Genomic DNA, 27,903 nt, shown 5'->3' on the forward strand with positions numbered 1-27,903 from the left:
ATTAGTATTTATCTCTCTTGTATCTTCTTATCCCATAATCTCTCAATATAGCCATTTCACAATTTTTGGTTGCATCAGTAATTAACATTACATTTATAGTGACTATACCATTATAACTATATGTTTTTCCTTCTACAACTTTTTATTTTCCCTAGAGTTAAAAATTGCCTATGAATTTTTTCCATTAGCTTTTATTTGACTATATATCAATTATTTTTTTTTAAAAAATATCTTAGAACATTTGTCATGGCTTTCAGTAATTTTCCCAAATGGTTAAACTTATCAAATAAATCATCAGAGACTTACCCCTTCCCGCTTCCTGACCTATCCTGGAGTCTTTTCTTGAGTCCTTTTTTCTTGACTCTGACCCATATTCTCTGTAGGTTTGATATGTTATCGTCCTTTTTTTTCTTTTTTTTTTTAAAGACATACACTCTTCTGGTTGCCAAAGAAAAGTTGTGTTGAAGGTCATTTTTTGTTTGAGTCTGGGCATGTCTAAAGTAACTTGATTTGATCCTCATTTTAAATGATAGAGAAAGTATAGAATTTTGAGTTAGAACTCATTGTTCCTCATAATTTTGAAGACATTGCTTTTGAGTAATCCAGTGCTTTTGAGTAATCCAGTATCTTTCTGATTATAATTCCTTTTTATGAAACCTGTCTTTGTATTTCTCTGGAAGCTTTTCAGAGCTTTCTTTATCCTTCAAGTTCTGAAATTTCACAATGATGTGGTTAGGAATAAACTTTATTAAAAAAAACTCTTGGACTTGGCATTCAAAAATCTTTTTAGTGTAGAGGCTCCTGTCCTTCTAGGAAATTTTCTTGTAATATATCTTTGATAGTACTTCTTCACCTCCTTCAACTCCTTTTTTGGGGTCTACTCTTCAACATCCTATAATGATCCTTTATGTTTCTTATCTTTATTTTCATATTTTCCATGTCTTTATCTCTTTATTCTGCTTTTTCAAGGTTTCTTCAATTTCGTCTTCCAACTCCTTTGTTGAATTTTTAATTGCCAGTATATTTTTTATTTCCAGGGTTCTTTCTTAATTTTTAATTTTTTTCCTTTTGAAAATACTTAAAAATATTTGTTCTTGTTTTATGCACAGATCATACTCAGCTTACAGTGGGATTATATCCTGGTAAATCCATCACAAATTGAAAATATTGTTAAGTTGAAAATGCATTTAAGGGGTGCCTGGGTGGCTCAGTTAGTTAAGCATCTGCCTTTGGCACAGGTCATGATCCCAGGGTTCTGGGATTGAGCCCCGCATTGAGCTCCCTGCTCAGTGGGGAGCTTGCTTCTCCCACTTCCTTTCCCGCTGCCCACTTACACTCTTTCTCACTCACTGTCTTTCTCACTCACTCTCTTTCTCAAATAAATAAATAACATCTTAAAAAAAAAAGAAAATGCATTTAATACATGTAACCTGCTGAACATCATTAACTTAGCCTAGGCCACCTTAAATGTGCTCAGAATACTTGCACTAGCCTACAGCTGGGCAAAGTCAATCTAACACAAAGCTCTATTTTATGGTAAAGTTTTGAATATTTTCTGTAATTTGTTGGATCCATGTTCAAAATTCCAAGTATGGGTTCTACTGAATGCTTATCTCTTTTGCACCATTGTAAAGTAAAAAAAATTATAAGTAGCACCATTCTAAGTTGGATACCATCTGTAGTCAATATCTGTATTTCTCTGTATAAACTTAGTTTCCTTCCTTCATTGTTTCTGTTTTCTCCAGGTTTCTTTTTTTGATTGTGCTGGAGGCTTTTCTCAAAAATCTAGTGATCTTTCCCTGCCTGTTGATGTTTAAGAGTAAGGCAGTGGGTAAAATACACTGATCATATAAGCAAGCATCCTAGTAGGGGACAGTAGTAATCCCTGAAACTCCAGAGTGTAGTCCCCACACGGCTGAGAGGACTGCTTCATCTCAGGACTCATCCAGAAGTTTACGCCTCCCAGAAAGAATGCCCAGTGTCATTCAACCCTACTACTGTGGCAAAATATAAAAGAAAGAAAGGGAAAAATGTGAGAGATGGGAAGACCAAGAGACTAAAAGAGAAAAACGTAGACAGACCAAGAGTCAAAGATGAGTGGATGGATTGATAAGAAAGGATGTGTGTACGAATGTGTATGTGGGAGGAGGGGAAGGAGAGAGAGAGAGAGAAAATACACGATAATATATATTCACGGATGTTGGTGACATGAACTTAATGACCCTTCAACAGAGACAAGCTGTGTGCAGATTTTGGCTAGAAAAAAAATGGCAATGGGGGAGAAGTCACATTAATAATTTTCTGGGGTTCATTATTATATTTTCATTCCATTACATCATTACTCCTAAAATACTCCTTTCTCAGTTATTTAAAGGTGATAAAATGAGCACCTTCCATCACCTCATCACTTATATGCACATTTCTGCTACTGTTTTCAAAGGGAGACCTATTTGCAGGTTTGGTTCAACCTGAAGTATAAATTGAAAAAAATTTTTTTGTAATTACATGAATCTTTGCTTAGATTCTTTCTTCTACTGATTTTTATCTATTTTGGAATGATTTATGAGGCAGTGGTTGTTGGTGCATTAGAACTTTATCCGCAGTAGTGATAGAGAAGTACTCACATGATGCTTATTTATATCTTTTTAAAAAAATCTTTCTATTTAGAAGAATCAGAGATTAGAATGGGTTCAACACCCAATGGTATCCAGTTCTTACTGAGTCCTGCTAATTCTCATTTTTGTAACTGCTCTTTTATTCTGGTAGGAAATTTTTTAGAGAAAGATAAGGAACAACTTTGTGTGTGTGTGTGTGTGTGCGCGTGCACGCTGCTTTATGGTGTAAATATTCTTGGATTTCATCTTTTTCAGAGTGTCAGTATTTAAGTGTAATAGATTTAGCAGTGTAACTCTGCTACTGACTTTTGAAACAACATAATTTTGTTTCCATGTCTGTAACCGTACCTATTTGATGAAAAATTATTGTATCTGAGAGGTTCTGGTTTGAATGACTACCTAGCTTTGGTGTATCTGTCTCTATCTCTTATCTCCTTTCTATCTCTATTTTATATATTCATATACACACACTGATATGTGTATGTTTGTATACACTCAAATATTTGAATTTTCCTAGCATCAGCATATGTTAGTATGTTTAGCTACTTTTTAGAAAGTGAATGGTTTCTTGTTATTGATCATCTATAAAATGACATGTTAATTCCTTCTCTTGTGAACACAGCTGTATTTATGTGTATATGAACCTTTGCTCCCTTATCCTACCTCCTCAGAACTTGCTACCTGGACCTATAATAGCGCTGACTCTTCTGACACCATTTGTTTCTCATGTTTCAAACATTATTGTTTATAAGACATCGATTCCTACCTCTTTCTCCATGCAAAGAGAAAACCAGTTTTGTTTGTGAAATGACCCTTAGTGAAAATGAGTGACCTCCTTCCCAGGCCACGGGGAAAAGCAAATTAGTTTAACCCAATCGTGTGCTTTGTTCCAGTCGCCCACTTTCCCCTTCCTCCCCGTCCTGATCGATTCAGGGCTGGATGTGGGACACACATCTGGCCTCTAAAATAGGAGTTTGCTGCTGTGAGGCTTCTGGAACCAACTCCCATGCTATTTTTTTTTTAATTTTTAAAAATTTTATTATGTTATGTTAATCACCATACTTTACATCATTAGTTTTTGATGTAGTGTTCCATGATTCATTGTTTGCGTATAACACCCAGTGTTCCATTCAAGACGTGCCCTCTTTATTGCTCGGCATCAGGGAAATCCAAATCAAAACCTCAATGAGATACCACCTCACACCAGTCAGAATGGCTAAAATTAACAAGTCAGGAAGCGACAGGTATTGGTGAGGATGCGGAGAAAGGGGAACCTTCCTACACTGTTGGTGGGAATGCAAGCTGGTGCAGCCACTCTGGAAAACAGTATGGAGGTTCCTCAGAAAGTTGAAAATAGAGCTACCATACAATCCAGCAATTGCACTACCGGGTATTTAACCCAAGGATACAAATGTAGTGATCCGAAGGGTATGTGCACCCCAATGTTTATAGCAGCAATGTCCACAATAGCCAAACTGTGGAAAGAGCCAAGATGTCCATCAAGAGATGAATGGATAAAGAAGATGTGGTATATATATACAATGGAATATTATGCAGCCATCAAAAGGAATGAAAGCTTGCCATTTGCAATGACGTGGATGGAACTGGAGGGTATTATGCTGAGCAAAATAAGTCAGAGAAAGGCATGTATCATATGATCTCACTGATGTGAGGAATTCTTCATCCCATGCTCTTAAAGAAAGAAACACACACAGGAAGCCTCACGTTTGGATGTCATGTTGGGACTGCAGCAGCGACCCTGTGGGCCACACAGGGAGTTAACCCAGAGGTGAGACTGGGTTATATCCTAAGAGAGCAAAGATGGGAAAAATCTGAGTCCTTGATGACATTGTTGAGCTGCTGAATTAAACAATTAAACCATAATGGAGTACCTCACCCTTACTCCCCCACCCCCAACAGCTATACTCCAACATACGTTTCTGTACTTATAATCAAGTCTCATTTTTAAAGTTCATTAGATTTGGATTTTTGACACTTGCCACCAAAAGCATCATTGGTGAAACATATTACTGCTTTACCTTTTATTTCCATTTTCCATACTGATTATTAATACACTTGTTAACTCTCTTTTGGCGTTAAAGCCAGTGGAGTAAATGATAACCAGGTTATTTGTCTAGCATCGTTGCAATAATGATAAACCTTTGGAGAAATAAAAATCTAAAGGGTTTTTCTGCAAAATTGATTTATCTGCTTCCCGAAGGATCTCATTATTTCTTCCATCTCTGACAAATATTTATGGTACAGTATGATTTTCTTCTTTATCAGTTTAAAGTTGTATTAATCTTCACTTTGTTCAAGATGGTTTGAAGTAGATTACATAGTGGAATGGCAAAAACTAAATTATGTTATGTCCAAAGCAATAAGAACAAACAGTGTATGCTGACCTTTGGCTATTTATTAACATTTTGTAGACTTATCCCTGAGCCATATTTAGAAATAGATATTTGGCATTTTATTAAAAGAAAAGAACTTTTGGAAAAGGTTTTCTGTTTCTCCACAGTGAATATATACTGACTTGAGAAGCACCTATAAAAAAACAAAATGTTCATGTTTTTCATTCTCTGATTATTGTTGATTGCAGAAACAAAATAAACAGGAACATTTTGGAATCTATTCAAATTCATATTGATTTTATGTTAATATATGGAGATATTTTAGGAAGTGTACAAAATGGGTAGCATTTGTTAAAGATTCTTGGCAAAACAACCTACCAGGTTTTTTAATTACTGCAGTTTATTATTTCTTCACTCAATTCATTCAATAAGCCCTGTGGACCAGGCTCTACTGGCCCCCCTGAGTCTAGAGAAGTCCCAGTCCTCAAGACACTCACAGGTCAAGGGCCAGAGAAAGAGGCAGACGTGAAAATACATAATAATGTTACAAGTGCGGGGAGCCATGGGAGCACGTGGGATGGGAACCACATATAGAGCTGGTAGGGAGGAGGAGAAGGAAAGTTTTTATAGTGGTATAAGGAATCTTTAGGGGTGCCTGGGTGGCTCTGACTCTTGATTTTGGCTGAGGTCTTGATCTCAGGGTTGTGAGTTTGAGCCCCTTGTTGGGGGCTACTTAAAAAAAAAAGAAAAGTTAAAGTTGGTTTAAGGACTATTTAAAACGGGAAAGTGGGAGGCACATAAAATGTTTTTAAAGAAGTTTTAATGTTAATATTGGGCTTGATCTTTATTTTGTTTTTATGTTCATGGCATAAGATTTATGTAATAAATTTGGTGCAGTGATATAATAGTAATAACAACAACTAAAATTTACTCAGTGTTTACCAGAGTGGTTAAGAGGTTGAGGATTGGATTTTGAATCCCCCTTCTGTCAGATACATGGTATGTGACTTCAGGTGTAGTAATTGTGCTGTATTTTTCTCATCTGTAAAATGGGGGTGATGGTAGTTTGTATGTCATAGGGCTGTTGTGAGGTTGCAATGAGTTAAATCTCTAACGGATTAAGAGAAGTGCTTGGCATATCTTCAATGCTCATTAAACTTTAGCTGTTATTGTTATGTGGACAATCTCAATCTTTTCAATAATCTGACAAGGTAATTTGGTGGACAGTATAATGGCCACCACACGTCCACATCCTCATCCTTGGACCAGTGAATATGTTCCCTTACATGATACAAAGGCATTTGCCAATATGATTAAATTGAGATTTTGCGATGGGGAGATTATCCTGGATTGCCATAGTGAGCCCAGGGTAATTACAAGGATCATTATAAGAGGCAGGAGACGAGTCGGAGTAGCAGGTGTAATAAAGGCAGCAGATGGGGAGAGTCAGGGATTTGCAGACTCTGTGCTGTTTACTGTGAAGATGGAGGAAAACCATATGAGCCAAGGAATGTAGGCAGCCTCTAGAAGCTGGAAATGCAGAGACCTAGTTTTCCCCTCAAGCCTTTGCAGGGAATGTGGCCCTGCTGACAACCTCATTTTGGCTTGGTCACACCCGTGTTGGAATTGTGTCATCCAGGACTACAAGATAATAATAAATTTGTGTAAGTTTAAGCCATTGAGTTTGTGGTGATTTGTTATAGCAGCAATAGAAAACAAATAATAGGTTTTTTACAAAGGAGGAAATGAGCCCTGGGTAGTGAAGTTTCTGGCAAGGTTTTTAGAGGTTGTGGGGTATGAGCAGGGCGTGCAGCCTGATAGGAGTCACCAGGGAAGGACCCGGGCCTTCAGTTCTGTGTAGTCTGCATCCCACTGAGTTTAGCCTCCCTCCAGCTTACTGTGGCTCAAGTTCTGAACCTATCCAATGTCTTAAGGTGGCAAACTGCCTCTCTTCTCCTTGAGATACATTCTTACAGGTAGTCCACCACCAGCGTTTCCGCTCTCTTAAATTACTTGACACTTTCCTGGCCCCTTTTCTTTTTTTGAAAGTGTTGGAAATTTTCTTTCCACTGATGGCTCCCCTTTTCTTCCTGTCCTCGTGAATTTGTTATCCCCCCGCCGCTTCCTTTGCTCTTCTTTTGGTAAGGGTTTATCAGGAAACCAAAATCAGTGGCCAGCCAGCCACGTTTAACCCACGCAGCATATTAATTTTCGACCTATGGCAGAGCGTCCTCTCATTTCAGTACCCTCACAAGACTGCAACAGGAGCATAAACTCAGCCAAGACTAGCGCAGTAAAACAATGTCTCACGCGGTCTTTATGAAAGCACCCACAGTTTTTGTTCTCTTTAGTAATCTTTTCATATAATCTTTTTTTTTAGTTCAAGTAAAATTAACTCCATAGTATCTTAATGGTGGAGCAGTAGGTAGGAGACAAAATGCTCCTCCACACCCTGCCAAAATAGTCGCAATGGATAAATTCCATAATTTTGGACAAATTTTTATGCATTCTCTAATATTTTTATGAATTTTCTAAGAATTTACTCATACTTCCATGAACTCCTTCCCCATTTTGGGGGAGGAAAGGAAATTGCAATTCACACTTACTTGGGTATGTGTACGTCAGTGTCCTCATATTCATAAAAACGTTTTCTTAAAATGAAATATTGCAAATAAAGATTACCAAAGTGGTCATTTGATAGGGAAAAGATAATAAGATTAATCAAAATTTTAAAATTTTTCTTTTTTAAAGATTTTATTTATTTATTAGAGAGAGAGCCTGAGAGCCAGCACAGGGTGGGGGAGGGGGCAGGGGTAGAGGGAGAAAGAGTCTTAAGCAGACTTCGCACTGATTGCGGAGCCCCTGCGGGGCCCCACACCGCTCAGCTCTATCTTATGACCCTCGGCTCGATCTCACGACCCTGAGATCACTACCTGAGCTGAAACCGACGGTCAGACGCTTAACAAAGTGTGCCACCCAGGTGCTCCCCAAATGTTTATTTTTAAACGATTATTCAGACCACTGCGTTACAGGCAATAGTAACACGGGGAACAAGTAAGTGTTAATTAAGATAATATTTTTTAAAAAGCTAGTATTTAAATTAAAATACATAGCATGTTTACCTTTTGACATAATATTAGCAAATTCCTGTGCCTGCATGTAACTGGACATTTTAACTATTAGGTTATCACAGCATGGATATGTACAGAGCTGCTTTCTCATTCTCCTGTAACGTACAAGAAGAATTCAGGCTTTTTTCATCTGCTCTTTATAGATGAATACTATATTAGATCTTTATTGTAAGTTTTTGGTTCCCAGCTTTCTACTTGTAATTCCACCATTCCTCTTTAACTCCCACTTGTGAAAGTACATGAATGAATGAAACTGACATTGTAGCAAGAATCTCAAATTTATTATGCCTTACTAAAATGAGTAATTCTTTCCTCATCTTTGCTGTGCTTCAAAATGGCTATATGAGACTCTTGTGTTTCCACGTGGAGGCTGAGAATTGTCAAGTTGGAGCCTTTTTTGAAGAAAAGAAGAAGCTGTTATTCCTTACATTAGAATTCTGTCAAATTACAAAGGAAGCTGGCTTGATGATGATGTACAGAGCTTTCTAAGAGAGATAATAATTACATGATGTAGGATAGTTCTGATTTATTTATTTATTTATTTATTTATTTATATTATTTTAAAAAAATTTTTACGTATTTTTTGACAGAGAGAGAGAGAGAGACAGCGAGAGAGGGAACACAAACAGGGGGAGCGGGAGAGGGAGAAGCAGGCTTCCTGCGGAGCAGGGAGCCCGATGCGGGGCTCGATCCCAGGACCCTGGGATCATGACCTGAGCTGAAGGCAGACGCTAAATGGCTGAGCCACCCAGGCGCCCCAGGATAGTTCCGATTTAATAGTTGTGTCAATACAATGAATATCATGGTTCTTTACTTGCTCATCAAAGAGTTTGATGATTAAACTGATGCCTCTGCAACAGTAAGATTCTCAGATTAAAGGAATTTGATACAATGTTTAGTTTCTTGCTACTAGTGAAGTAAGGTGTGTTTGAATAAATATATTGTAAGTTTACCATGTGTTTTATATTTGTTACATTATTGGTTCATTTGACAAATAGTGCTTGCACACCCCCTGTGTGTCAGCCACTGTTCTCAGCGCTGTGTTAACAGCAGTGAACAAGACAAAGTAGGCAGGGTACGACCATGTTGGGCATTTTAAGAAATTTGAATTTTATTCTAACTACAAGGGAGGTCATTGGAGGGTTTTAAGCAGGAAAGTTACAGAATTTGTAAATATATAAATAAGTTATATAATTTATAAATAGATCACTTTGGCTTCTCTGCACACAATGGCTATTTTGGAAGACAGGATCGAGGCATTATTGAGGTTCAGGGGAAAGATGATGTGGCCTGGCTTTGCAGAGCAGTGGATAGTTTCCAAAAGTGGTGTCAGATGTGGGGGCGGGTGAGGGAAGGAAAGGAGTAATCCCGATTGCATAGTTTTTGGCCTGAGAAAGTATTTAGATGGTAAAGATAGAGAAGTCTGGGAAGGAGCACGTTTGGGAGTAGTAGGATAGAGAATCAACAGCTAGGTCAGATAGGAAGTTAGATTTTTACCTGGAGTTTAAGTGAGAAATCAGGGTAGGAAGGAGGGATTTGAGGTTTGTTGAAATAGAGGTGATATCTAAGCGCAGGAACAGATGATGTAACATTTATGCAGATAGAGAAGAGGTTGCAGGACTGAACCCTGGAACATTCCATAATTTAGAGGTCAAGCAAGACTGATGGATTCAGCAATTGAAACTAAAGGCAGGAGCATAGACCTAGAAACTGAAAGAGAGTATGGTGTCATGGAAGCCCAGAAAGAAAGTGTTGCAAGAAAGAGAACATCATTAACTGTCCAGTGCTAATGAGAGTTCAGCTGTGATAGAGAGAAGTGATCATTGGATTTGGGGTGATGGAGGTTGTTGATTATATTAACAGGACAGAACTATGGTAGCTTGGAAGAATTGCAGTAGATTATACCAGAGTGTGTTTGGATGCCGATGGAAACGATTGAAGAAGTAAGGAGAATTTGTTGATGACAAACAGGCTGATTTCACATGGGAAGTTGTTGAGAAATTGAGGGTATCATCATCGAAGAATCATACAGTTGTGAGCAATTGAAATTAATTTTAAAATCTGGGAGTTTGACCATCTGTAAGAACTTTGGTAAAGCTTAATGAATTTTTGCACAGTTTTACAATTTCACGGTTTCACTGTCAGGGTCTGACTCGGGCAGTGGTTTGCGTTCAGTAGGGATCTAGGCCATGTGTAAAGGGAAGTTGTGTGTTTTGGGTCCCTCTTGCTCTTCTGTTTTCAGTTCCTCAGGCTCCAGGGTCTTCACGTAGCAATTTGGCTGCAATTAACAAAAAGCTTATAATACCGTTGGCTTAAGTGGGCGGTTTGTTCCTTGCCATGTAGGTCTTTCAGGGGTGGCCTGCTCTGGGACCCGGACCTTTTCCTCTCATCCCTTCCTTATGGGTCAAGGTGCGGTATTCCTGCTCCTGACAAGAGGGAAGAATGGAGAAAGGCAGCAGTAAAGGTACAGTTACCAGCTGCCTTTTAGAGGAGGATCCCAGAACCTGCTACAGGATACTTTTGTGTATACCATATTGACCAGAACGTGATCATATCATAATTCCTGGATGCAGGGGAAACTGGAGCAGATAGTATTGACTTGGGGGGAGGCATGTTCCAAGTTAAATATCAGATTTCTATAGAAAAGGGTACGAATAAATATTGGATCAATAACCCCTGACACCACGAAGTTCTGTATTTCCTTGAAGCAGACCATGCTTTTGAGATCATCTTTCTTCTTTGCCTCCCCCTCAGCCTAGCTATTTGACATGGATCTTTGATATTGAGAAAACGGCCTCCCTCCCTCCTGGCTGAGCAGTGCTGGGGTGCAAGTCTTACTGGGCAGACAGAGTACAGGCTAGACAACGGCTCTCTTGGGAGCCCGTAGCCTGGAGCCCTCTTGCAGCGCACAATTTGCACAGAAAATAATGGCACTCCTGTTTCCTTGCTCTAATATCTCTTCTGTGTCCTCTGCTGCTTGTGGGGAGAAGAGCAATCTAGTGATCTAACAAAGTGATTCATAAAAGGTAAAAATAATTGGTTTTTTTTTTTTACCTTCCTCAGGGGTTATGTATGAAACATTTTTGAGTTGGAATAAAACCCTTCCAGTCCTTTAATATCTCTCTGTGCAAAACTTTTCAATAGCAGTTGTCGTGCTCTTAAGAGAAGTCTGTCTTTCTTACTATAGTTTTTGTTAGGAGACTGCAGCAGTGGGTGCCTCCTGGGTTTCAGAAAACATGCCATTTAAACACGAGTGGCTGCAGGAGACTTAACTGTTTAAAATTTTATGTATGTATGTATGTATTTATTTGGCAGAGGTCGTGTTAGCTTTTGTCATCCAGTCCTACCCTGATAGATGACTTATTTATTTATTTATTTTTTTAAAGATTTTTATTTATTTATTTGATAGAGAAACAGCGAGAGAGGGAACACAAGCAGGGGGAGTGGGAGAGGGAGAAGCAGGCTTCCCACTGAGCAGGGAGCCCGATGTGGGGCTCCATCCCAGGACCCCGAGATCATGACCTGAGCTGAAGGCAGACGCTTAACGACTTAGCCACCCAGGCGCCCCATAGATGACTTAATTGAAATATGAAAATTGGCCAGCAGTTTCAGAAGCATTAAGCTAATTGTGGCTTGTGTTATGGTCCACTCATTCAGTAATTTATCTCAGAGCACAGAACTGACTTTTTTTTTTTTTTTAAAGTAAGCTCTATGCCCAACTTGGGGTTGACCGCACGATCAAGAGTCGCATGTTCTACCAACTGAGCCAGCCAGGTGCCCCCCAGAACTGACGTTCTTGAGAGACTGTTCAGTTCACTGAATCCTCCCTCCCATTTTCTCTGAATTCCTGACGTCAGGTACCTGTGACTTATTAACCAGTTGTATTGTTCTGTGCCTTCTTTTGTCTGCAGTTGATTAGTTCAGGCGGGTGGGAAATATAGTGGAAATAGCCTATACTAATATGGGAATGAGATTGATAATATTTCCTGGCTGAATCTTTCTCCTTTCTTGGTAGCTTTTTAGATTTTTTTTTTCCCCCCACGCAATAGGGTCTTATTTAGCAAGAGTGAGTGAATTAATAGAAAATGTTTTCCCTGTAGTAAAAAGAAAAGTTCTTACTGGTTGATAAGAAATCATGCCTTTGTATGCAACATGTAATGATTAAATAAAACTGCTAAAGCTGTGTGCTGATTTTTCGGTCTTTTTTTCCCCAAGCAGTTCTTATAATATACTCTTTCTTTTTTTTTGACATATTTCTTGCTTTCTGTTTATCTGTATCATGCTCTAAAACTTTTGTAGCTTTGGAATAGTATTAAGGAATGTGACTAAGTAGATGAATCAGCTTTTATTTTTCATGTCCAAGCTGTTCCCTTTTTCATTCTGTCCAATTAAAATATGTTAACAGTTTTCATAATGAATGTTTCAGTGTAATATTTGAAGGAGGAAGGACAGCTGGACTGAACAGTTTTTCGTGAAAGTTTTGGGGATTACTGAAATCTTTACAATTACAGGCATGCCTCATTTTATTGTGCTTTGCAGATATTTCATTTTTTACAAATTGAAGGTTTATGGTGACCCTATGTTGACCAAGCCCATCGGGATCATTTCCCCAGCATCATTTGCTCACTTTGGGTCTCTCTGTCTCATTTTGGTAATTCTTGCAATGTTTCACACTTCTTCATTGTTATATCTGTTATGGTGGTCTGTGCTCCGTGATCTTTGATGCTGCTGCTGTAGTTATTTTGGGGAGCCATGAACTGCGTCCATTAGATGGGGAACTTTATGGATAAATGTGTATGTTCTGACTGCTTCACTGACTGTTCTCGGTCTCTCTCCCTCTCCTCCAGCCTCCCTATTCCCTGAGACCCAACAGTATTAAAATTAGGCCAGTTAATAACCCTGCAATGGTCTCTAAGTGATTAAGTGAATGGAAGAGTCACACGTCTCTCACTTGAAATCAAAAGCTGGAAATCATTAAGCTTAGTGAGAAAGGCACGTCGAAAGCCGAGGTAGGTCAAAAGCTAGGCTTGCCTCTTGCACCACCCATTAGCCAGGCTGTAAAGGGAAAGGAAAAGTTCTTAAAGAAAATTTCGGGTGCTACTCCAGTGAACGCACAAATGATAAGAAAGCGAAACAGCTTTATTGCTGATTATAGAGAAAGTTTGAGTAGTCTGGATAGAAGATCAAACCACCCATAGTATTCCCTTAAGGCAAAGCCTAATCCACAGCAAGGACCTAACTCTCTTCAATTCCGTGAAGGCTCAGGAAGGTGAGGAAGCTGCAGAAGCAGAGTCTGAAGCTAGCAGAGATTGGGACATGAGGTTTCAGGGAAGAAGCCGTCTTCATAACATCAAAGTGCAGGGGGAAAGCAGCAGGTACTGATGTGGAAGTTGCAGTAGGTTACCCAGAAGATCTGGCCGAGGTCAGAACTTGGCTACACTAAGTGGCCGATTTTCAATGGACACAAAACAACCTTATGTTGGAAGAAGAAGCCATTTAGGACTTTCATAGCTACACAGGAGAAGTCAGTGCCTGGATTCATAGTTTCCAAGGACAAGCGGACCCTCTTGTGAGGGGATTAACACAGCTTGTGGCTTTAAGTTGAAGCCAGTGCTCTTTCACCATTCTGAATATCCTGGGGCCCTTAAGAGTGATGCTAAACTTACTCTGCCTGTGTTCTGCAAATGGAACAATAAGGCCTGGATGACTGCACATCTGTTTACAACATGGTTTACTGAATATTTTAAGCCCACTGTTGAGACCTCAGAAAAAAAAAAAAAGACTTCTTTCAAAATATTGCTGCTCATTGACAGGGCACCTGGTCGCCAAAGAGCCCCTCCGATGGAGGAGCACAACGAGATGAATGTTGTTTTCATGCCTGCGAACACAGCATCTTTTCTGCTGGAGTCGTTTCAACTTTAAGTCTTATTACTTAAGAAATACATTTCGTAAAGCCTTAGCTGCCAGAAACAGTGATTTCTGTGATGAAACTGGGCAAAAGAACTTGAAAACCTTTTGGAAAGGATTCAGCATTGTAGCGACCTTTAAAGACATTCCTGATTCCAGGGAAGAGGTCAACATGATAGCATGGCCAGGTGCTTGGAAGCAGGTGATTCCAGCCCTGATGGAGGACGTTGAGGGGGTTCCAACTTCCCGTGGAGGAAGTCACTGCAGATGTGGTGGAAACAGCAGGAGAACCAGAATTAGAAGCGGAGCCTGCACATGTGATGGACTTGCTGCCAGTCTTGTGATAGAACTTTCACAGATGAGGACTTCCTTCTTACGGATGAGCAAAGAAAGTGGTTTCCTGAGATGGAATCTGCTCCTGGTGAAGATGCTGTGAAGATGGTTGGAATGACGGCCAAGGATTTAAAAGATCACATAAACTAAGTTGGTAAATCAGTGGCACGGTTTGAGGGGATTGATTCCAATTTTGAGAGAAGTTCTCCTGCTGACAAAAGGCTATCATACAGCATCTCATCTACAGAGAAATCATTCGTGAAAGGAAGAAGCCGCAAATGCAGCGGATCATTGTTGTCTTATTTTAAGAAACTGCCACAGCCACCCCAGCCTTGAGCAGCCACCACCCTGATCAGTGAACAGCCCTTAACATCAAGGCAAGACCCTCCATCAGCAGAAAGATTACAGCTCACTGAAAGCTCAAATGATGGATAGTGTTTTGTAATAACAAAGTATTTTTTAATTAAGGTGTGTACCTTGTTCTTTTAGACATAATGCTAACGCACACCTAATAGGCTACAGTATAGTGTGAATAAAACTTTATATGCCTTGGGAAACAAAAATTTGTTCGGTTCACTGTATTGTGTGCGTTACTTGCTTTATTGCAGTAGTCTGGGCCTGAACCTGCAAGATCTCCAAGGCATGCCTGTATGGATATTTGTTTTTCTCTGCCATTAATTTCTAATGAAAGGCATTGGAAAACTGAAGTTCTATAGTTAATAATGGAAGCGTTTCAAACTAATTAAATTTTACAGTAAGCCAAATGTATTAATAATGTTAAAAGATGCTGTGGTATAGACTTCTGTAAGTTCACCAAATTCCTTTCCTCCTGGGCACACAGCTAGACCACATTTTCCAGCCTCCCTGGCACTTAGGTATGATCATACACTTGAGTTCCTGAGAATGGGCTGTGGATGGAAGTGATGTATGTCACTTCAAGGCTTTGCCCATGAAACTTTTCTTCGTGACTTTCATGCACGTTTGTTTCTTGCACGTGTGGATTGAGTGCAAGAGGAGGATGAAGCCTTAGCAGATTGTTGGGCACAATAGTTTAACAAGCCTTGGCCCTCACTGACTGGAGGAGGATCTCCTCTCCTCTCCTCTCCTCACTCACTGACAGGAGACAGGATCTCCTGCTCTTCTCCATATTCTGTGATATGGATGAGAAGTCAGCATCTGTTGTGTTAAACTACTACTGATGTAAGAATTGGTACCAAAAGGTATATGCTTCTCAGCCGTCTTGGGACCTTGGAATCCAGCTGTGTGTTCGGGAAGACATAGGATTTAGTGAACACAGGACATCGCCTCTCCCAGAGATTATTTGCCCAATTTTTCAGGCATGGATGTTTTGTGTACTTAAAGATATTACACATCTCATGTTACCCGCACCTTTCCTAACCCTGCAGAATGATGTGAGTGGTGTACTCACTAGGAATGTTTGGGACAGTGCATCCCAAGGAGGCATTTCAGTTCACTCTAAATCATGAATATTTCTGCAGCAGATAATCAACATTGGTAATTGTATTGTTTTATAGCCAGCTTAGTGGAATGATCCGTAATGTGGCTTGGCAACAGTCAACAGCTATCAGATGCCATTTGAAATAATTTACTGATTAGGGATAACTTATTATTTCTTGCCCAGCATTTTCAATCTATGAATGTTAAAGTATATTTTTGCCTCTTAAATATGGTAATAGCTTTTACTTTGCGTGCAAATATTGGCAATAAGCTCAAAATTCCTTTCCCTTGTAAGTCAACTTTCAGATGCCTTTAATGGATGATAATTTTTTAAATGTTATCATTTGGTTCTCAGATGCTTGTTTTAAAAACTTCCTTCAGAGTCCTGAAGTGAAGTCTGGTCTTAGGAAGCATTGGTTAGCTATTAGATTGCTCCTTCTTGCACTCTTGCCCAAGGGTTTTGAGTTCAGTGTATTCCCTGCTAGGAATAGATTGTTCTCTCTCATTTCCTAGATTAAATAGTTGCCTTCTCAAGACTTTGGTGATGGTGATATAATCGTGATGACAATGATGATGATGATTTAACATTAATATGGTTAAGTGTTTGGATAGCAAAGTGTTTGGCTAGCAGGGGCCTTTCTCTTTGAAAAGAAGTTGATGGTTTGTTCTTGGCTGATTTACATTTAATTTCATTTAGGTGGTTTGCGTTTGCATGAATACTAGGTTCTTGTGCTAATTCCATCACTTTCTTGCTATATGGTATCAAATAAATACGTTAACCTCTATTTGCTTTCTTGTTCATTCATACCTATAATGTGAGAAGTTAAGAAGCTCTTTAAAGCTCCATAATGGTGTGATCCATTGAATTTATGATTTACCTATGGCAGGTAGTACCTTTATGCTTGGTGGTGGTAATCCTACAATCAGAGGTAAGAATAAGTTCTTGAGGAAGGAAAATAACAAAAAAGAAAACTGAATGAGAAAAATAAAGGAAACATAAGAAAAAAATATGCATTATTAGGGAATATTTCCAGATTTCCCCAAACAGGTTTATTCCTTATTAGATTTAAAAAAAACAAAAACCAAACCCTCCTTTAGGAAGAAGGAAGGGAAATTTAAAAAATACTTCTTCTCAATCAAAGGTTTAATTCCTAGAGACATTGAAATATTTTTTAAAGTATATTTATGAGGAATTTAGTGTCTTTTTTAAATTTTAAGTAGAGGGTTTCAGTTTCTCCAGAAGAAATTATTCTCTTTGGGTCAGCCTCCATCTGTGCAATGACATGCCTATAAATATTCTTCAGGACCAACTGTAAAAATTCTCGGAACTATGATTGTCTCTTCAGATTACATGCCTTTCCTTTTTGCTTTTGGAATGAACAAACAAATATATAGCTCGGTGAAATTGATTGTATGTGTGAAAATGGATTCTTTACTTTTACCTACCTTAGTAAGCATGCAGACTGCTAACTTTTCAGTAGATGCATTTAAAATACGTTACAGCTAATCAAATGTTAAAATAAAATTCTAGCTAATCAAATGTGTTGTTTTGTTTCCCTTTAAATGATACAGTACATGGGCCAGCACAGCAAAGGAAAAAAATCATTTTAGTTACCCTCTACTGAATGAAAACAGAAGTTGATTGATTCAGAAAGGAATTTGTAGCTACATGAAATGATATTGACGATGTGATATGTTAGATGGATGAGAACCACAATTGTGTCCATCAGAAGTGACTGACCATGATATATGGTGAAATGTTAGGTATTCTGCCCTCTTCTACTCATCTGCCTACAATGTAATTTTTCATTAATGGGAAATATTGTAATCATGTTATTTGTTTTTAAAGTTTTTTTGGTAAAAGCAATACACATGACAATTTTGGCTGTATATAATACTCTTTTAGTCAATGTTTTCGTTATCATTGTAGAACTTTTTCAATTGGACTAGTAGCTTAATACCAGTTAAATGAATGTAGTTGTTCTTTATAAAGCATCTTATATAATATTTATGTGTGTGTGTATTAGCTAGAGGTGAATTTTGGCTGATGTCTAAAGTGAGAAGAACAACCAGTGAATTATTTACCTAGTTACATATATATTTTAAAGATTTTATTTATTTGACAGAATGAAAGAGAGAGAGAGAGAGTACGAGCAGGGGGAGCAGCAGAGGGAGAGGGAGAAGCAGGCTCCCAGCTGAGCAGGGAGGGGCCGAGGTGAGGCTCCATCCCAGGACCCTGGGATCATGACCTGAGCCGAAGGCAGACACTTAACCAGCTGAGCCACCCGGGTGCCCCTACCTAGTTATATTTTTAACAAGATACTTCCACATAGGCTCAAATAACAATCTTATCTTCGAGTCATCACTATTAATCTGGGAAATTATTGGCCAGCTAGTGCATCCTAACATGAACACATGTTCGGTCAGTTCATGTCTATGAAATTCAAACATAATTTCCTGTGTTTACTGTTAATAATGGCTGTTAATTAAAACAAAATTAGTGATCTACATAACACAAATTACAGAGTAATTTATTAATTTACTAATTGTTTTTTTCCGCAGTAGACCTTTTCAGTTGTTTATACAGTTTTTACAACACTGGTACTCAGAAAAGGGTTTATAGCTAAGTTACAACAGCAGTAGAAGGTCTGTTAGGTCTTAAGCCAGTCTTTCTGAAATCTCACCAGTATGTTCTATTCTGCGGGTGGTTGTGTTTCGAAATGGCACTGCTGGTGTTGGTTGGCCTTCTCAGTTTGTAAGCAGTCCTGCTCAGATAGCTTTTCTGATTGGGTGCGTATCTGCATTCCTATGAATTGTGACTGTCCTGACTGTCTTGAAGCCTCCCTTAGAGCCCGATCTTGTGTGGCTGTGCATCCGACTCCCACGGGGTTCCCGCCCCTCTGTTTGGGAAGCTGTGGCAGCTTGATTGCTTTCTCTGTGGCCATTTTACTGCGATGCCATGTTGCTTCGAGTTGCCCCCCTCCCTACTTCATTTTTCTTTAGAAAAAGGTTCTTTCAGTGGTGTCAGACAGATCTGGGTTTGAAGCTTCACTTTTTCTCTTAGTAGGGCGTGAGCCGGGGAGTGTCTCAAAGCTTGGGAGTCCCTGTTTCCTCAACTACATAGTAAGAGTGAATGTATGGCATCTTAAAAAATGACGTAATTCGGTGCGTGTTACATAAAAGGTGTTCAGTAAAAATCTGTTGAATGAAGTCTGTGGAAGCGGTTTCATTAGCTATCTTCCAGCTTTATGTCTTTTTCCATTTTATGAATGTGTTTTTACTGATAGGAGTATCTCAGATTTGATTTCAGAATCTGAGAGGGGAGGCTGTTTTCTTCTCCTTTAACCACATTGATTAGCATCACCAACGACTGTAAAGCATGTTGCATATTACCAATGATGTCTCAATTAAAAACTCCCTTGGGAACAAAGCTCCATTTAATAAAGTTGGCTTGGGCACAGAGATGATTCAGAAAGTTCCCTTTCCCCAGTGCGGGGAAAACTCACAAGGGAGCTGCTTTGTATGCTCGTCTCGTGTAGACTTGCTGGCTCCTGAATATTCTCTCAGAAGGGCGGGACCACCAAGGATTGTGCAGACAAGTCCTATCCAAGTGTAAGAGGCACTGCTCAGGACTTGGCACCGTGGATCATCTTTGTCCCCATGCGGTAGACCTTTCTCAAAGGGCAGAAGCCAGGCATCTCTGTTTGCCCAAAAGGAAAAGGGTAGACATGTACTGGGGAGGGAATTCACATCGTAGAACAACACATCACTCTGCGTTTTATATTCTTGCTTTTTGTGGACCTAACCGAAAGAGTGGTCATTAGAAACTACTCTCCCATGTAAGGATAAAGCAGTCCCACGCCATCTTCCAGTGGTGTCAGACAGATCTGGGTTGTAAGCAGTCCTGCTCAGATAGCTTTTCTAATTGGGTGCATATCTGCATTCCTTTGAATTGTGACTGTCCTGACTGTCTTGAAGCCTCCCTTAGAGCCCGATCAAGACAGTCAGGAGGATGACATTTACAGTCGTAAATCAAACTAATCTGAGATTTCTCAGGGCCTTTTAAGTTGGTAAGAAAAGCACAGGCACTTTCTTTGTACTTGTGTTTTGTGAGTGACAGAGGGTTGCCCCGATGCTTGTTTTGGTAATCATTATATCCTCAGCTCCTCATCAGCAGGGCTGTAGTATTTTTATGACCACCTCCCCTTCTTTTAATGAACATCCGAGCTACTTCCTTGTGCAAAATGCTGTAGGCACATTTGGACACATTGTGAGTCAGCCCCGGCTATCGCGTGCCAAATACTCTGTTGGGAGTTCGCCCAGTGCCCGCACCTACTGCTCCTTCTTCCCACGGGGCTTGGCTTCCTCTGGAGAAGATGGACACTGGTCCAGCCAAGCTGTATCCCACTTTTCATGGTCGTCTTCTGTGTGTAGATACTGTGCTTTGATCAAATTAGTGGCAAGCGTTTCGGTCAAACTTGTGGCAAGGGTAGATGTGGACTGTATTTTACAAAATGTAAATACTTCAGGTAGTCTGCGTTACTTGTAGGCTTTCCATTCTTTTTTTTTTTTTTAATTTTTTTTTTTTTAAGATTTTATTTATTTGCGAGAGAGAGAACGGGAGACAGAGAGCATGAGAGGGAGGGAGAGGGAGGAGGGTCAGAGGGAGAAGCAGACTCCCTGCTGAGCAGGGAGCCCGATGTGGGACTCGATCCAGGGACTCCAGGATCATGACCTGAGCCGAAGGCAGTTGCTTAACCAACTGAGCCACCCAGGCGCCCTAGGCTTTCCATTCTTTTCAGCAAAATATGTTAAGGCAGATTATGATTTGCACCTTCCAGTGTGCCAGTGGTCACAGATACTGCCGATACCTAGAGGAATAAAAAACAATCTGTGCCCTCCACATTTAGTTTGGAAGCTCTACGCCTGGAAAATGAAAATTTTGAAGAAGGCACGTGGTGTGTTTAAATTCCTCCACTCCTTTTCTTTTACTGCTTTACAGATTTCTGCGGGAAACTTTCGGTCCCTGCACCGAGGATGGCAAGTCATGTGCCCTTGTTTTATGCTCCGGTTTATGATGTCATCTTCCTCAAGAGCATTTGTCACGGATGTAGTTTTCATTTATTTCAGAGATATTTTTATTGTATTTTCCTTGGCCAGACTTGAAACTTCCTGAGGTCAGGGGCTGCATCTATTTTCATTCAGCTATGTTGGCCCAGAGTAGGTCTTCAAAAATCATTTACTCCGTAACTGGCTGAATGAACGTATGAGTTCTGACTATTAATGATGGGTGGGAGCTAATCACTGAATATAGTTCCTTTTGACCTCTTTTCTCTCTGAGTATGAATGTCATTTCTCTCAAGGGCTTAGTATTTGCCATATTTATAAAACCTCTTGTGTGCTTTTAAAAGTTCTCTTTTGTTTTGTAGTATTTTTTAGCCGTAATAGGATAATGACTTTGAATTGCTTCCTCAGAGGCATGTTTGTAAATGTCAGGGTGGGTTAAGATGGTGCACGTTTGAGAAGGAAGGTCTCGGGACTAGAGCTGGGCAGACATGACCATTGCCAGCATTAGTTCTGTGTCGTTTTTCTAGGTGGAAATAATTAAGGCTTAAGCATTTTCCTTTCAATTCTAATGAATATTTCTAAGCCATTTCTAAGCCAATTCTAATGAATATTTCTAATAATTCTAATGAATGTTTCCTCTGTTAAATGACAGCATCCTGGGAAGAAGCTTTATTGATACTTGCAGTTTTAGATCTCAGACTGCATATAGGTGATAGATTACATATAGGTGATGAAAGGATGCTATTGCAATTAGACTGACTTCAAAGAATGATTTGAATGTTGAGTGATCTATGAATCAGCTCATTAAAAATGGTAAAAATGATTCTGTTGATCTTAACACTTTGAGTTCTGAGAAACATTTGTCATTTGATATTTACACATAATCCTTAAATTGACATCATTCTCATATTCTTTTTCTTCTCTAATATCCTGAGTGCAATTTAACTGATGGCTGTCTCAGCTTCACTTTTGGTTTTTTGTCAAAATATCTATTTGTGTGTCAGGTTCTTGTTTTTGTAGGAATTACATTTTCAAAATCAATGGCCTACAGTTTCCTCAGTTCTTAAAACTACAGACTTGTTTTTTTCTTTTTCTGTCTTTCTCTCTTCCTCCCTTCCCCACCACCCTCCCCCTGCCTTCTTTCTTTTTTGGCACCCACATGAGACTTTGGCTACTCCCCTCCCAGAATTAGTTGCCTTTCCTTTCACAAGAATGTCTGATTTAAAAATATTTCTCAAAGATAAAAAGTAAAACTAATTTTTTAATATCAAGGAAGTTAAATATTTTTTGAACGGATAGCTTCCCCAACAGAATTTAAAATGTTGCATAACTTACAAAGTATAATTTTGATATCACTCAAAATGAAATTTTATATGGAGTATTTTAGAGTTTTCCCATATCCTTTCATATGGGAGATATCTATATGTTAACTTTGCAAAATATTTAATAATGTGATGACACAAAACAAAGATCTTCACTGAGGTAAATAAAGATAACTAAGAGCTCATTTTTAAAATATTTAATGAAGATTTAAAACATTTTTTCTCATAAATGGGGTAATTTTATGGTCCAGTCTTATGGTACATATGTAAGTGTGTGGTTGTTGAACCTTGCTCCTCTTCTAAAGTGAAAATCTCATTCATTTAAAAAGATACAATTAGACACATTTTGCTTTCATTGCTCTGGCAACTATGTACTAAGTAAAAGTAGTTTAAACAGTCACCTCATCATTAAAAGAACTTTCCTTTGCTAACTAATATTGATTTGCAAAACTGATGCCAAATAGAGTTAGATGGGTCTCCTTTCACAAACGGTGCTTTGCTAAGGAAACAAAATATAGAGGAAAAGTAATTTTTTTTTTTTTACATTAGGTTATTAAGTACATTTCATGATTGTTTAAATTGATTCATTTCTGACTGGGACCAAGAGCTGGTGTTCTGCTGCATATGAATGTTAATAAATATGCTGTACAAATTCAATTAAATAATCGTGAAAATGGTAAAATTTAATGAAAGGCATCTAGATCAAAGGAAACCTAAGTTCTGAACCAAGTGCTTTGTAGCCAAAGACAGATTGATAGACCTCTCTACACCTTAATTTCCTTACCTATAAAATAAGAGGCCCAGATAGATGGTCCATTTTTATGACTATAATTTTATGAGTGTTATGGGAATAAATTTTATTTCCCTTTGCAGTTCAGAAAGGTAACTCTTTTTGAATTATTTCTTTTCAGTTAGGTATGAATATCTCCTGCAGGCATCTTCCATCCATCTCTTCCAGATTAGCTGTCTTAAATGTTTTTCCTTCCCTTTCTTACCGATAAATTTGGACTCTTTCTTGACACTGATGACAACTTCAGTATCCTTGTCACCTTGCAGACTTTAAACATAAAAATACTCATTGGTTTTAAAAGGAGAAAAAGGTATATATTAGGACTATGAAGCCTGGCCTTGAAACATTTCCTATCTTTTATTAAATGTCTGAACAGAATTTATTTTAGGATGGAAAGTGGGAGAAGAAAGGAGCTAGATGCATTTGAGAATGCAGGTATTGTCATACAAACATTTTAAATGCCTTCTTAAAGGGAACGGACATGGGAAGGTAGTAACTAATTTATTAAGAAGTGTTACTGCTTGTCTGTACTAATTAGGGCAAGCATCTGGGTATATTACCTTTTTTGAAATTGAAATATATTTTTAAAAAACATAAAACTTAGAGTCATCAGTACAGATTGTGTAAGAATTTTAACTGGATTTTGTTTGGTCTTAGATTCATCATTTTTTTCTTCGTTAGTCTATGTAATTTTATAAATGTCAGACCTATTTTTATTTCTTGAAAAGCTGATGGGACAGAACTTGAGTGTGTGTGCTGATTATTAACCAGTACTTTAACTGATGGAATATTTATTCATTGCCAAAAATCATCGAGATATTTTTGTTATAGTTTAAGTGTCTTCCTTTGAAAACAAAGCTGTACTTTTATTTATTTATTTATTTATTTATTTAAAAGATTTTATTTATTTATTTGAGAGAGAGAGAATGAGAGAGAGCACATGAGAGGGGGGAGGGTCAGAGGGAGAAGCAGACTCCCTGCTGAGCAGGGAACCCGATGCGGGACTCGATCCAGGGACTCCAGGATCATGACCTGAGCCGAAGGCAGTCGCTTAACCAACTGAGCCACCCAGGCGTCCAACGCTGTACTTTTAGAATGTGAATCATTTCTTTTGTTAATAATGATGAAAGGTGAAATAGAACAGATGAAGAAATACCTGCATAAACTTAAGCATATTAATTACAAGACAAGGTTGTAACCTGTGGAGGAAGGGATGCCTGGTGGCTTTGGATTACTTTGGGACAGTAACTTTTCTCTGTGCCTTCTATCTTCAGAAATATTTTGAGGAAGAAAGATTAGAATCTTGTTCCAAATAATCAGAAATTTCTTGCCATAACAAAGCTCAGTTTACAAAATCACAAGAGGCCAAAATGACTTAGAGGAAAAAATCAGAAAACCTGGCTCTGCTTCTGGTTCCGCATGGAAATGAGGGAATCCGCATAAAATTATGTTTCTTCATCTGTACAGTGAGAGTGTGCATTAGATGATTATTGACTTCTGTTTCACTCTACTACTCTGTGAAATTAAGATCATACTATGTACCTCCCCCCCACCCCCTCCCCCACCCCCATTTCTCAAGCCTTTTATCCTTTGGCCTTTAGAGAGTGCAATCAAAACAAAGTCTCTCTATTTTGAATTTTCTTTTTTCAACTGATTTCTCCTTCGCTCTTCTGTCCAAAAGAATGAACATGTTTGTCTATTGGACTCGAGTCAAATGAAAATGTAAACTAGGAAAATCATAGTGCCGTGCCTTTGCTCGTACAGGTGTGGTTCATGTAAATCCGGGAGGTCAGGTAGAGTTCTTACACTTACTTATATGCTGAAGAAGAAGATGTGCTTGTTGAACCTTGAGTAAAGGATCACTAGACATCTTTTTGTTCTTTCCACGGTGAAGATACATTTATTTAATCTTACTGTGATAGGAAATGTTTGTTATCTCCTGCAGTTATTTCTCTCGTTTTTTTGGGATACGGTCATTAGGAGAGCATAAAGTGTATGACTCAACGCTTAGGTATTTATGTATAGATATCTTATAATCAGTTATGTATTTGCTTAATTACAGAATGTGGCCTCATGAGTTATCCTTTCAGATATTAGAAGTTAAAATATATACAAGTAAGTGTGTGTGTGTATACATATATATATGTACATATATGTATACAGTTTATTATCCAGAATTTCTAAATCCAAAAAACTCTGAAACTTGAAACAAAATTACGAAATTTGGCCCATTAATGGCAAACTGATCTGAACTGACATGAGTTTGTTTATAGTGGGAACGTTCATGCCTCTCTCCAGATATATTTTTATTTTTGACGATAAGGTGTAAAATGTGCACTCTGTTATCTTTCTAAAATGTGAAAAACTCAGAATTTCGAAATACACCTGGCCACTGGGGGTTCAGATAAGAAACTGTGATCTTTACCATCTTGATTTTCCCAAGGGGATTATTAGCTTGTGAGCATAAAAATATTGGTTTCTTATTGTTGCTGGCACTGGAAATAATGCGATAAAGAGACAGTAATTTAGTGCTTGCCCCTAAGAAAGGCTGGAACTAGACTCTGGAAAAATAAACTACATATAATATGGGAGAGAATCTTAACAAACACAAAACATACCGTAGGACTTATCCATAAAAATTAGTGCATAGTACTTGTAATTTTTAAAACCAGTTTTGTGCTTGCTATAAATGCAAACAGGGTTAAAACTAAAGATGGTTAAAAAGAAATTCTGAATAGAAATAGTTGATATGCAGACTGATTTTGCATAAAAACTAATTAACAGATGCGTTTGAAACATTCAGTATATTGTTGAGTAATTTGGCTCTGAAAACAAAGTAGTAAAATTGTTTTTTTAATGATAAATGCAAATGACATATAATAGTTTTTACTCAGCAGATAGTATCTTCTTTCTTTTTTTGGTAACTATAGGAATTAAACTGAATAAGTCTTACCTAACAGTGCTTTTTTATCTGTGACTTATAGTCATAGGAGACTGATTTAAAATGGACGAAAAACTTGCTTCTGACATAACAGATGGTGTCTGTTATACCCTCTGGTGGGCAACTCGACTTTTAAAAAAGAACTGAAGGTTCAAATTGCTAATATCAATACGTTATGGAAAACATTTTCTTTTGCTTGAAAAAGTCTTTATATTTAATAATCCTTGAAGTAGTTTTTTAAAAGCTTTTAAATGATTCCCTAATTGACTTTAACTTAAAAGCTTTTAAGGGATTCCCTGATTGATTGACTTTAACTTAATATTTTATAATAAGTCAATTTTTGGAAGATTATATTAAGCTTTAATAGTATTTATATTTAAATTTTAATTAAACTGTATTCAGGGATAGAAATAGTGGTGGTTAAATAATTTAGAAAATGACTTATCAGTTATGGACTCACAACCTCACAATTTGTTGTTACACCAAAAAAGGGTATTTTGTCAATATCTATGGTAGAACCTAATGTCTTTACTATCATTTTCCATCTCTTCTTATCATGTAAGTCTTCATTTTAATATTCATCATGGTTACTTGTTTCCCTACCAGGTCAGCTTCCCTACAGTTCTCTACAGATCTGGTTCTCACCTTGTTTATCTGTAGTACTCCTCGATTTCTAGTGTATTTTCAAGTATTGCACTTACCTCCAACAGTCTTCCTTAAGTGACCTTGCCCCATTTGGAACATTTCCTTACTCTCCTCACACTCTGTACATTAACTGTACATTAGAAGAGTTTCTAATGAAGAAAATGAACTTAAGTGTACTTTGTTATGAGAAGTAATTTTGGAAAGCATTCAGGAAGTCTTGAGGGAACGTATGATATGATGATATTAAATGTAAAAATATAAATAAGAGTGATACAAAGGCTTTTAGCATTGAACTTTATCTTCCTCTTTTTTAAATGGAGGTTTTATTGAAGATTCCATATAAGATATTTATCTTTTTTTTTCAATTGGTATATGTGAAATTCATAATAATTTATGAAGGATTTCTTGAGGGTAGAGAAAGGGGTTGGGAAATCTCATGACAGAAATTTTAACGTTTTCGTTTTTACTTGCCCTCTTAAGAAAAAGAAAGAGGAAAAAGAGAAGAAAAGACTTTTATGATGGTGTAGAAATATCCAGTTCTTCGTTTGCTTTGGGTTGACCCTAGATGGTGAAAGTGATGATTATCCTACGTACTCAGCCTGTATGTGATAACAGAGGGCAGCATATTAGTGAATTTTTTGCTGAAAATCACATAATCATTTTAAACAAGTCGTAGTTTGTAAGTAATGTATTTACTGTTATATAAAATTGTGTAAAATTGATTTTTTTTCTATTTCATGTCCTTAGAAATGTGTAATTCTCAACCAAATTGCAAAATGTTCCCAGGATGGTTAGTATACATTTTCTTTCTCAGATTGACTGAACAAAAAACGTTAATAATGCGCTCTCTCTCTCTCGTTCTCTCTCTTTGCTTTTCTCTGTAACCTGAGAAATTTCTTCATTGACTTACCTGAAGCTAAGAGGTTTGCCTATTTTTAGGAATTATAGAGAAGTGACTTTCCATGGGTGCTGGTGTTTTCCCATTTTCTTCAGTGAAATTCATAGTGCCAAAATCAAAGATACCAAGGCACAGATTTAACCATGCATTGCCTAGAAAGGGAAGCTGAGACAGTGTGATATTTATGCCCACCCTAAATCCAGACTATAACAAGATTATATATGCAGAACCAAGTGTTAGACAAACCTATATTCTAGAGCCTCAGTATCATTAGTTATCACTGTAATGTATCACTATAATAGAAATTAATCATGAACAAAAGGTTTGACGTGACTGGAAGAACATTTATATAAGCCAGACTGATGGTTGCTTCTCTCATGTGGCAGTGCTGTAATAGGACTCAGTTTACATTTGTTTGGTTCCTGGGGAGCTATCCGAACAG

The 27,903-nt window shown here is 38.0% G+C and overlaps 1 protein-coding gene across 6 annotated transcripts in view; it reads left to right on the plus strand.

Annotated features, from left to right (window-relative positions):
* Positions 1 to 27,903, plus strand: part of PARP8 (poly(ADP-ribose) polymerase family member 8) — a 171,565-nt gene that overhangs the window by 48,541 nt on the left and 95,121 nt on the right. The window contains exon 3 of one of the 6 annotated variants that reach the window (XM_036111780.2): positions 27,311 to 27,353. The exons of the other annotated variants lie outside the window; for them this stretch is intronic. Coding sequence (XP_035967673.1) covers positions 27,311 to 27,353 — 43 coding nt within the window. The remainder of the gene's footprint in view (positions 1 to 27,310; positions 27,354 to 27,903) is intronic. 6 annotated transcript variants of the gene reach the window in all.

The sequence above is a fragment of the Halichoerus grypus genome, chromosome 2, assembly GCF_964656455.1.
Source record: "Halichoerus grypus chromosome 2, mHalGry1.hap1.1, whole genome shotgun sequence".
In the NCBI taxonomy this organism is placed as follows: domain Eukaryota; kingdom Metazoa; phylum Chordata; class Mammalia; order Carnivora; family Phocidae; genus Halichoerus; species Halichoerus grypus.